At 34.8% G+C, this 12,970-nt stretch overlaps 1 protein-coding gene across 1 annotated transcript in view; it reads left to right on the top strand.

Annotated features, from left to right (window-relative positions):
- LOC100930434 (SH3 domain-binding glutamic acid-rich protein) overlaps positions 1-12,970 on the top strand; it is a 97,146-nt gene that overhangs the window by 47,233 nt on the left and 36,943 nt on the right. Inside the window, 1 exon segment of the mRNA XM_031959200.1 lies at positions 8,350-8,430. Coding sequence (XP_031815060.1) covers positions 8,350-8,430 — 81 coding nt within the window.

The following is a 12,970-nucleotide window of genomic DNA, read 5'->3' as shown; positions in this document are numbered from 1 at the left end:
CTGCTGAATGTGTTGTGGTGAGATAATTGTAGGGAAGTAGTGGAGAGCTGAGGGAAAATGTCAGAGTCTCTCTGGTTCAGTGCACTCAGCAGGGAAGACTTCAGGCTCCAGACTCCAGAGTTCAAGATCCATCTTTGCCGAACCATATGGCAGCTTGCCTGCCTCTTTTACTTCTCATCCTAAAGGCTAAGGACTTTGACTGGTCCTGACTCTGACTGATCCTGAGGCCTTCCAGAGAGCTAGCCCAGACCTTACATATTGGCGCTCAATGTGGACTAAGGAGATGCACATAGCTCAACTGATATGATTGTAAATTCAGTAGAAAAGTCCTTGTGACACAGAAATAGGGTGAGTATTAAAATAGACAAGCAGGAAACTTTGTTAAGGGCTAAACTAGTAACTTTCATTTCTTAGCTGAAATGGGGCAAATACCAAGAAAAGACTATCCTCCACCCCAAAGGAAATGTGAAGAAAGCATAGTTAGGTTAATGAAGAGCCAAGGTTTGTTGGTAACTCGAGATCAGATCCTTGGACTTTTAGAAACATTAGAGTGCACATCCCCTTGGTTCTCTAAGGAAGAAGGATTAGAGCCAGATAATTGGAAACTCCTGGGAGAGCAACTATTTGAAAATTATGAAAATAATGGTCCTGATTTAATTCCTAAAGAAACATTCTACATATACAATATAATACATTTGGCTTTAAGGAATTACATAAGTTTTAGAATAAGGAAAAAGAAGAAAGAGCAGGAAGGGGGAGGGTACTGAGTAGCTGAAAGGTATGGAGAATTAGATCGAGGAGCAAATGTTAGAAGCATGTCTACAAAAGGCCATAGAAACACTAAGGAACTACAAATTGCATATAGCTCCAGAAAAAATGCAAAGACATGATCCTTTTCAACATTTAGGATATGAAATATATCCTAAGGTGTTTACAATACAAAAACTTTCCCTTAAGAACAGAGAAACTAAACATCTTAAATGACTTTCAGAAATTGATAGGAGATATCCAATGGATGCGTCCAGTGTTAGGCTTAACTACTTTTCAATTGCAACCATTATATGACATTTTAAGGGGAGACAGTGCTTTAAACTCACCACACCAGCTTACATAAGAAGCTCAAGAGGCTCTGAGAGAAGATGAACTGGCTTTATCCAATGGGGTTGAAAGAGTCACTCAAAAACTCTTGGAAATGTCAGTTTTTGCTATAAAAGAGTCACTCACACAGTCCTTCATCAAGGAGTCAGTGTTTTAGAATGGGTGAACTTCCCAGCACAACTAGAACAAAGCCTTACTCCTTACCCAGTGCTTGTGGCTAGAATTTTATTAAAGGCCATTAAGCAAGCAGTACAATTATCTGGGATAAGACCTGACAAGATATACACCTTTTATATCAATGCACAAATTAATGTATACTGTGAAACCATCCCAGGGTGGCAAATTTTACTGGCCACGGCTCCAAATTTTACACACAGCTCTCCATTAAAGATAACCTGACTATTACATAATTGGTGATGGATTCTTGAAGAAAAGGTTTCTAAGGTTCCTCTTGAAGGATCAACTATCTTTACAGATACATCCAAACATAACATTTGTGCTGTATATTCTTGTGACTTAAGTATAAAGAGAGTAGTCAGAACTCCTTTTCAGTCCATTCAGCAGAATGAATTGTATGTAATCATGTTAGCTCTTACTTATTATCCAGGAGATGTAAATATAATATCTGATTCAGCTTATTCAATATATATATATATATCAGCTCTTTAAGGAACTTCAAGAGCAAGTGAGAAAGCATCCAGGTAAGATTTATATCTTGCATGTACACTCTCATAGTGGACTTCTAGGTCCTATTTTTGATAGAAATTCAAAGGCAGATAGCCTTCTAACCATGTTGGCCAATACTCTTTTATTTAAGGCAACCCAAGAATCTCATTCTAAATATCATCAGCCTTACATTTGCAATTTGGGATAACAAAAGAGGAAGCTAGGAGCATAGTAAAAGCCTATACAGCTTGCCTTCCTTTCCATGTTCCTATACTCCCTCTAGGGAAGAACCCTCGTGGTTTGAGACCCAATGAAATTTGGCAAATGAATGTGACCCATTATAAATCTTTTGGTCATCTGTCTTTTATTTATGTTGTAGTAGATACTTTTTCAGAATTTACTTTTGCAATACCAAAAGGAAAAGAGACAGCCTGAGTAGTCACTGAATTCCTTATATAAGCTTTTGCAATTATGGGTGTGCCACAAGCAGTAAAACAGATAATGGACCTACATATATTTCTAAACATTTTGCACACTTTTGTGCCCAGTATTTTACACACCACTGACATACCCTTTAATCCCCAAGGACAGACAATAATAGAGAGGAGAAACAGAGACATTAAAACACTCCTCCAAAAACAAAAGAAAGGAGGAGCCACAGGTAACCCTAGAGAACTTCTAAATCTAGCTCTTTATATATTAACTTTTTGATTTTTGACAGATGCATTGGCTCCGGCAGACAGGTTTGATAACCACCAGAAGGTCAGTGTCCAGTGCAAGCAGCTCCACTATCTTTAGATAATCGCCAGGTGATGTGGAGAGACCCAGAAAGTAGTGAAGGGAAGGGACCAGATACATTAACTGCTTGGGGGAGAGGGTTTGCTTGTATCTCCATAGGTGGAGAAGGAATCAGATGGGTGCCAACGAGTTGTATTCACCTTGTCCATTGGAGAGAGATGGAGCAGACCCTTAAAACGAAGGAGAAGACCCAAGAAACATCGGGTGGTTCTGTTGCTGATTGTGCCCTCAACAGAAAGAGCATGGCAGTTATGGCGTTTGACTCATGGACATCAAAAATTGTTGGACTTCAAAACCCTTAGGAATAATTGGAATCCCTGAGACATGAAAAGACTGTTGCAGGGCTTCAAAAACTTGCAGGAATCATTGGATTCCCTGACATGTGAAGTAATGGACAATAGATTGGTTTGGACTATCTCTTAGCTGCTGAAGAAGGCGTATGTGTGATTGTTGTTTACATACCCTCCTTATAGGACTTCTGGAAATCTTTTACAACACCATGTTGATTCATATTGTTTGTTATATCACTACTTGCATGTACAATTCATGTTTGTTACACCACCTTGAGTCTGCACTGGCTGTGGGGAGAGTCATCACCACTAACCTGTGCTATATTGCTATATGCTTGTGTAATACCTCCCATGCTGATGGATTTATGTATAACTGTTTCTAGTAAGACCCTTCAGCCCAGAAACCTGCTAACAATATCTGGTTTGACTCCCTACCTCCCTTTGCTGTTTTTCAACTCTCTTCCTGAGAAGTCAGGGAGGGTATGATCATCTCCTTTTTGGTGTTTTCACCTCCTTTCCTGAGAAGTCAGGGATGGTGTGACCACCTATGTTCTAAAACAAAAGAAAGCAGGAGAATTTATTTATATGTAATGTCTGGGCTAGTGCTCTAGAGGGCCTCAGGATCAGTCAAAGCCCTTGGTCTTTAGGAGGAGAAGTGAAGGAGGCAGGCAGGCTGCCACATGGTTCAGCAAAGATGGATTCTGGATTCTGGAGCCTGAAATCTTCCCTGCTGAGCCCACTGAGGCAAAGAGACTCTGACACTTTCCCTCAGCCCTTCACTCTTTCCCTACAATTACCTCACCACAACACATTCAGCAAGTGCCAATCTTGAGAGCCACCACATCACCATATCAATTAAGTATATGCATATAGAACCATTATATCACATTGAGTAGGTGCTTAAGTACACCTTTTCAGAGTTCCTGTCCTCTGCAGTCTTTCCAGCCCTCTACAATTCTCTTTTAAGTTTTTTTTAGTTGCATATCCAATTGATTGATCTGCCTTTTCTCTAATTTATTGATATAAGCCTTTAGATTTTTTTCCCTTTAGTATTGGCTGCTTCCCATAAATTTTAGTATGTTGTCTCATTGTTTTCATTCTCTCTGTTGAAATTATTGATTGCTTCTATGATTTGTTCTTTGATTCACTCATTCTTTTTTTTTTTTTTTTTTTTTTTATTTAATAGCCTTTTATTTACAGGTTATATGCATGGGTAACTTTACAGCATTAACAATTGCCAAACCTGTTGTTCCAATTTTTCACCTCTTACCCCCCACCCCTCCCTAGATGGCAGGATGACCAGTAGATGTTAAATACATTAAAATATAAATTAGATACACAATAAGTATACATGACCAAAACGTTATTTTGCTGTACAAAAAGAATCAGACTTTGAAATATTGTACAATTAGCTTGTGAAGGAAATCAAAAATGCAGGTGGGCAAAAATATAGGGATTAGAATTCAATGTAATGGTTTTAGTCATCTCCCAGAGTTCTTTCTCTGGGCGTAGCTGGTTCAGTTCATTACTGCTCCATTGGAAATGATTTGGTTGGTCTTGTTGCTGAGGATGGCCAGGTCCATCAGAACTGGTCATCATATAATATTGTTTTTGAAGTATATAATGATCTCCTGGTCCTGCTCATTTCACTCAGCATCAGTTCGTGTAAGTCTCTCCAGGCCTTTCTGAAATCCTCCTGTTGGTCATTTCTTACAGAACAGTAATATTCCATAATATTCATATACCACAATTTATTCAACCATTCTCCAACTGATGGACATCCATTCAGTTTCCAGTTTCTAGCCACTACAAAAAGGGCTGCCACAAACATTCGTGCACATACAGGTCCCTTTCCCTTCTTTATAATCTCTTTGGGATATAAGCCCAGTTCACTCATTCTTTAGGATGATATTTTTTAGTTTCTAATTAACTTTAATCTATATTTTTAGAGCCTTTTATTGAATGTAATTTTTATTTCATCATCATCATAAAATATATTTAATATTTCTGCTTTCCTGCATTTGGTTGTGAGGATTTTATATCCTGATACATGGTTAGTTTTTGTAAAGGTGTTTTGTATCACTGAAAGGCCATTTTCTTATCTATTCTCATTCATATTTCTCCAGAGTTCTAGCATATCTAACATATCCTTAACATCTTTCTTGTTTATTTTTAAAATTAGAGTTATCTAGTTCTGTGATAGAGAAGTTGAGCTTTACTTGTAATTTTCTTTTATAACTCATTTAACTTTTTCTTTAAAAATTTTACTGCTGTACCATTTGATGCATATACATTTAGTATAGATACTACTTCATGGCCTATGGTACCTTTTAGCAAAATATAATTCCCTAATTATCTCTTTTGATTAGATCTATTTTTACTTTTCCTTTATCTGAGGTCATGATTTTATTTTTTAACATGAGTTGAAACATAATAGATTCTGCTTTCGCCCCTTAACTTTCCTCTGTTTGTATCTCTCTGCTTCATATGTGTCCTTATAAAGAATATATAGTTGGATTCTGTTTTTTAATGCACTTTCCATTATTATTCACAGTTATGATTATTAACTCTGTATTTCCCTCTCTCCTATTCTCTACTCTACTTCTTCACCCCATTTATCCTTCTCTCTCTCTTTTTATACTGTCCCTCCTCAAAAGTTTGTTTTGTTTTGGACTACTGCCTCCCCAATATTCCAGTCCTTCTACTCCTCTCCATTTCCACAGAGACCTTGATCTATCTCTTACCCTTCCTATTTTTCTAGGGCAAGATGGATTTCTAAACACAATTGACTATGTATGTATTCTCTCTTTGAGCCAGTTCCTATAAGAGTAAGTTAAAAGTTACTTTAAGAGTTTATGAATCCCACTACCTTATTTTCTCCTCCTCTGTAAAAGCTTTTTCTTTCATGCCTCTTTTATGTGAGAAAAATTTCCTCATTTTACTTCTTCCTTCTCGCAGTTCATCTTTCTTTCTCATCCCTTTTATTTTTTGAAATTATCCCATCATAGTCAACTCACATCCATATCCTCTTTCTATGTATACTTCTTCTGTGTTAAAATATATTATAATAAAGATAAAGTTCTTAGGCATTACAAGTATTATCTTCCCATGTAGGAATGTAAGCATTTTAACCTTATTAAATCCCTCATGATTTCTCACCCTTTTATCTTTCTCTTATGTATCGAATTTGCAAGTCAAATTTTCTCTTCAATTATATCTTTTCATCAGGAATGCTTGCAAGTCCCCTATTTCATTGAATATCCTTTTCCCACTCTAAAGGATTATATTCAGTTTTGCTGAATAGGTTAATCTTAGTTGCAATTTTAGTTCTTTTGTTCTCTTGGAATATCACATTCCAAGCCTTCTACACTTTTAATATAGAAGTTGCTAAATTTTATGTTATCCTGATTATGATTACATGATATTTGAATTGTTTTCTTCTGCCTGCTTATGATATTTTCTCCTTGATCTGGGACTTCTGGAATTTGGCTATGATATTACCAGGATTTTCATTTTGTAGTCTTTTCCAGGAGGTGATTAGTGGATTGGTATTTTACTTTCTGGTTCTCTATATATTATTATACAAATTAAGTTATATATATTAAAATAATATATTGTGTAGATGGCTCTCTTCATCACAAGATCATTGGAATTGGCCTCAGTCATTTCATTTTTGAAAAGAGCCATGTCCATCAGAATTAATAATTATATAATCTTGTTGTTGCTATGTACACTGATCTCCTGGTTCTGTTCATTTCACTCAGCATCATTTCCTGTAAATCTTTCCAGGCCTCTCTGAAACCATCCTGTTGGTCATTTCTTACAGAACAATAATATTCCATAACATTCATATACCATAATTTATTCAGCCATTCTCCAACTGATGGGCATCCACTCAGTTTCCAGTTTCTGGCCACTACAAAGAGGGCTGCCACAAACATTTTTGAACATATATGTCCCTTTCCCTCCTTTAAGATCTCTTTGGGATATAATCGCAGGAAAGGGTATGCACAATTTGATAGCCCTTTGGGCATAGTTCTAAATTGCTCTCCAGAATGGTTGGTTCAGTTCACAACTCCAGCAAAAATGCATCAGTGTCCCAATTTTTACACATCTCCTCTACCATTCATCATTATCTTTCCTGTTATCTTAGCCAATCTGAGAGGTGTGTAGTGGTACCTCAGAGTTGTATTAATTTGCATTTTTATGATCAATAGTGATTTAGAATACCTTTTAATATGACTAGAAATGGTTTCAATTTCTTCATCTGAAAGTTGCCCATATCAATTGGAGCACTTATTAATTGGAGAATGGCTTGAATTCTTATAAATTTGAGTCAATTCTCTACATATTTTAGAAATGAGGTCTTTATCAGAATATGGTTCTAATTTTTAAGGAATTATTTTCTACAGTCACTTTTTCTACTTCTTTTTCCATTTAGTCCATTCCATATTTTGATGAATTCTTCTCTTCAGTGGATTTAATGTATTATTTAACATGTTCTTTTCTTTATTTCTTTTTTGTGACTCCTTTACTAAGCTATTGATTCTCTTTTTGTAATTTTTTTTTTTTTTGCCCCAGCCTTATTTCTTAGTTTTTCCTTCATCTCTTTAGTTTTTCAGCTCTTTTTTTGAGCTCTCCAAGGAATACTTTTTTGAGCCTGTGACTAATTCACATTTTACTTTGAAGTTTTGCATTTGTATTGACTTCATTATCTTTGTCTTTTTTTGTGGCTTGATCTTCTCTGTCACTATAAGAACTTTCTGTGGTTAGGTGCTTTTTGTTTATTTGTTTGCTTATTTTTCACTCTGCATATAATTGTCAATCAGCTTTGAGATTTTAGAATAAATTTATATTATAAACTAATATTGCTTTTGGCAGACATCTCTTTTAATTTGGTAAGTCAGTCAAAGATTTGATGAATAAATCATTTTTGTAACTTCTTGTTGCAACTGGTTTCATTAGTGTAAATTTTTGAGAAAATTATAGTTGATATTTATGTCATTTCTAGGTTAATTTAAAGTTTTTGATTTTCAATAAATTGCCTAAGTAATTGATGACTAAATCTTAGTTTGGTGGCATAATTTTTTTTCTCATACTATTCCTTTTTACTTTTATCATAAATTCTGATCTTAGCTCTAATGATTCAGGATTACTTCACATCTTTATAGTTAATTTCATTCTTTGAATATAAAGATACAGAAATAATTGAAAAGCTCTGAGACTTGCTGTTGGGAATCTTGATGAGTAATTTCTTCACCCATTCAAAGCAGTACCAATCTACTCTCGGATTTAGAGTTTTAGTGAATTACCTGGGACACCAAGAAATTAAGTGATTTACCTAAAGTTGTCCAGTCATTTTATGAGAGAGATAGAATTTGAAGTCAAATCTTGTATCTGAGGCCATCTTTCCACCACAGTAAACTACCTCTTTGATAGAAGGCATTTGTTCATAAATACTCGAATAAACTTTGACCAGTTTTTTCTTTTATTTAAGGATTTTGAATCTTTCTTCTCTGCAAAAGAAGAAAATATTATATATTCATTTCTTGGTTTGGCACCTCCTCCAGGCTCAAAGGTAGGATTTTTATGTCTTATTAGTGCCTGATAAATTTAAACATGAATGAAAGGGAATTGTTTGTGTATATATTAAATAATAAATAACGATCAAGAGGCAAATAAGATATTTGTAGACTATTGTTAAATAATGATGATGAGTATGATAATTCAAAGATTTCATAAGAAATTTTTTTCTTTTAAAATTAACTTTTGATTTTTTTTAATCTCAGTATTTCATTTTTTTCCTAACAAATTTTACTAGATTTACATTAGTAAATAGTATTTCACTAATTTTTTTAAGGATATTAGTTTAAAATGTGAACTTTACAATTAAAAGTATGATTCTATAATTCTATCATATCTAATTGTTTTTGCAATAATTTGATTAGACCAAAGAGTTCCCCAAAATGGAAGTGTTATACATATTATACATATAGCATACCTAGGTTTCAGAAAAGCTTTTGATAAAGGATCTAATGCTATTATTGTGAAGAATAATGTTATTGTAATAATAATATTTGTGAATACATACTATTGTAAGAACTGAGTGGTTGAGTAGACAAAAAGTAATCATTAGTATACAATAACAATATAGGTCATAGATTTAGGGTTGGAAGGGACCCTGAGTCCAGTCTTCTTCTCCTCCTCCTCTTCCTCCTTCCTCCTCCTCCTCCCCCCTCCTCCTCCTTCCTCCTCCTCCTCTCTCCTCCTCTATCCTCCTCTCCCTCCTCCTCTTCCTCCTCCTCTTCCTCCTTCTCCTCCTCCTCCTCCTCCTTCCTCCTCCTCCTCTTTACAAATAATTTCCAAAGATGGTAAGTGAGAAAAATGAGTTTTAGGATTTTGGAATAAATATATGCAGGATAAATGAAGACAAAATAAATATAATTGAATTAAAGTTAGGAAGGGAGGGCACTAGCAGTTGGGGAGATCAGGAAATCCTCATGTAGAATGCAGTACTTACATTGTGTCTTAAAGGAAGTGATGGCTCATCAACCTCTATTCTTTCACCTAAGCATCTTGCCTCATAATTTACTGAAAAAATTGAGGCCATTTGCCAAGAGTTTCATTTTCTCTCTTCTCTAATTATATATCACTCTTATATACCTTCTGCCACAATCTCCTCCTTCATCCTTATCTCACATGAAGAGGTATTCCTACACCTTGTCAAGGCTAACTAATTTACTTACACAAGTAATCCCATTTGGTCTCATCTCTTCCAGCAGAGAAGATGAGCAGAGGTCTCATCTCCTCCACTCTCTCACTTATCTTCAGTCTCTCTATTTATTAACTTCTGACATTACTGCCAACAAATATACCCATGGCTCTGCCATCCTAAAAAAAATCTCCTCACTTGATCCTTTCTATCCCTACTAACTATTAACTCATATTTCTTTTCCTCTTTGGACTAAACTTATTGAGAAGGTTACCTACAATACATGTTTCTGTTTCCTCTTTAATTTTCTTCTTAACTGTCTTCATTCTATCTTCTAACTTGATCATTCAACTGAAACTGTCCTTCCCAAGCTTCCAATGAATGCTTAATTGCCAAATCCAATGTTCTTATTTTCAATTCTTATCTTTCTTGACCTTTCTGCAGCCTTTGACTTTATTGTCACCCTCTTCTCTTTAGGTTTTCCAGACACCATATTCTCCTGGTTCTTCTCTACCTGTTTGATCATTCCATTTCAGTTTCTTTCACTGGATCTTCATCCAGATCATATCTCATCTACTAACTGGTGTTGTCTCTCAGGTCTCTATGTTAAACTCTCTTCTTTTTTCTACTTCACTTGTTGATCTAAGCAGTTCCTATTGATTAAATGCTGATGATTCTCAAACCTATTTATCCAACCTTAACTTTTTAGTTGACTCAAATCTCTAGCTGTCTATTGGACATTTCAGACTGGACATATAGCAGATGTCATTTCAAACATTTCAAAACATTTCAAAAAATGAACTAATTACTTTCCCCCCAAAACTCAGTCCTCCCTAAACATCCTTATTCCCTATTCAAGGACATCACCTCCTTTCAGTCTCACAACTTAAGTTTCTTCTATGATTTCTTTTTATCTTTTAATCCATCCCATCACCCCTCACAATATCCAATCTCTTGCAAGGGTTGATGTATAGTCTGCTTGGCACAGATTTCTCTTCACTTTAGTCTATCTGCCAAAGTTTAGTTGCCAAAATGATTTTCCTAAAGCCCAAGTCTGAGCATATTACTTCCCTACTCAATAAAATGTGGTGACTTCCTATTACCTCCAAGATCAAATACAAAATCCTGTTTGGCATTAAAATACATTCATAATTTGGTCCTCCCTAACATTTCCTGTTTTCTTATAACTTACTTCTTCTTTCCAATGCAATCCCTTGCAATTCTATGAATAATACACTATATTTCTCAGCTCCAGGAATTTTTAATAGAGTCATTGAAATTTATCAAGTAGAGAAAAATGACACTGTCATTGTTCTAATGGATTTTGCCTTTAAACTACTTCATAACTTCACCAACAGTATATCAAGGTGTATCTCTCTATGTAGTCCCTCTGACTTTGACTGACATTTTTTGTCATCTTTTTCAGTTTGCATGAATTAGGTAACCCCATCAGATCCTATGTAGATCTTTATGCAGATGATTTATACTTTGAGGCTTAATCTTTCCTTTCAGTCTCCTCAGCCTTACAACACCAATTGCCTAGTAGATATTTCAAATAGAGATGCTTTTTTGGTATCTCAAGTCCAAAACATCTTAAACTGAATTCATTAATTTTCTTTCCAGATCAGTCCTTCTTCCATATTACCCTGTTTCTGTTGGAAATGCCACTAATATTTCATTCATCCAGATTTGCATCCTTGGTATAAACTTCAATTTTTTATTCTCATTTACTCTATATATCTTGATTTCTCTTTTTATAGAACCACCACACTAGTTTAGGCCTTTGTTACTTCATCTGAACTATTGAACTAATCTCCTAAGTAGTCTCCCTTCCTCAAATTTCTCCCCTTTTTACCAAAATAGCTACCAAAGTTGCTAGTCAATAAACTTTAGTGGCTACCTCTCATTCATAGGATCAAATATTTACTTAAAAAAAATTAAAACTTTTTGCTATTCCCCACACAATGGCTGACTCCTATTCATTTCATATTCTTTTTAATCATCTTTTCTTCTTGGAATTCTTAGTTTCCATCAAAGTTCAACTTGAGCATTACTTTCTGAATACTTAACATTTACCAGCACATTCCTCAGGATGAGTTTAGAGAAACTAAGTTTCCCTGTACACTTGAGTTAAATATTCAGTGACTTCCAAGTACTTCATTTTGCCTCAATTTCAAACATGAATTAAGAGAATTTTGCCCTTACAGTTACTACTTTGACAGAAGTACATCACAACATAAGCTCCTTGAAGTAGTGCTTAAATGCTTGTTAATTGCTTGACTGTTTAAATTTCAAAATTGCTTTAATTTGTATTTCTTTTATTATTAGTGATTTAGACTATATTTTCATATTTCATTCATTGGTTAAAATTTTTTTGAAAACATGTTAGATAACAAACTATAGTTTTTCTTTTAATTCTATTTTCATTGATTTTATTTGTTCAAAATGTATTTAATTGCCAAAATTGTCTATTTTATCTTTTATGATCTTTTCAACTTTATAATTTTATAATTTAAAAAAAATGATGTGATCTTTTTAATTCAGGCTGGTTTTCTAGTTTGAATTTATTTTGTTGTAGCGGTAGGGATTGTACTTATAATTTCATTGTCATGGGGAACTCCCAGATGAGGAAACTTTCTCTATCAATACAGATAGATATCTTCATTGTAATCCAGGATTACACAACCAGTTTGTGTCAGAGATGGCTTTGAGGGCAGCCACATCATGCTAAAATGTGATAATATAGGAAGATTCTGGATCAATCTATCAGAACAATACCAACTCATTTCCTATACACCAATAGTCTCATCAAATTCATTTCCAGATGTAGTACATTCAATGGATGGATAAGTTTGTATCTCCGCTATTTTTTGATTGGGTCAAGCTGGTTATTTGGATCTTAACTTTTCACTAACTGGCTTCCTACAAATCCCATTGTATACTCAAGCTCCTGGACTTCTGATGGCTTGCTTGCTCTCTTTACCTTTTGAAGCTCACAAGATCATAACCATCTCTAATATCTTTCATCTAAAATAAGAAATAATAGACACAAGAGAAACCACTGAAGAACCTTGCACTCCTGTACCACATTGTGGCATCCTAGAGGAGACATAAAAGCATGAGGGCTCTCTTTTCACTGAAAACTTTTAGCACTTCTTGCTTTTTTTTTTTATGGGAACATGGCCAGGTAGGAATAAAGGTGAGACTTTTGCTAAGTGACTTTTGAATGAATGCTAGGAAGGGTGTGTAGATTGATGGGAATCGCATAAAGAAGAAATGAAAGACTGAGAGAAGAAGATATAGGAGGGATTCTTTTTTTGCTGGAGAAATTAAGTAACAGTAAAGCAAGCTAGTGAGGGGAAATAAAGTAGAAGAGTTAGTAGGGATAAGAAACAAGAGATATACA

Source organism: Sarcophilus harrisii, chromosome 3 (assembly GCF_902635505.1).
Source record: "Sarcophilus harrisii chromosome 3, mSarHar1.11, whole genome shotgun sequence".
In the NCBI taxonomy this organism is placed as follows: Eukaryota; Metazoa; Chordata; class Mammalia; order Dasyuromorphia; family Dasyuridae; genus Sarcophilus; species Sarcophilus harrisii.
The sequence above is the reverse complement of the archived record's forward strand: the minus strand, read 5'-3'. Positions and strand labels throughout refer to the sequence as shown.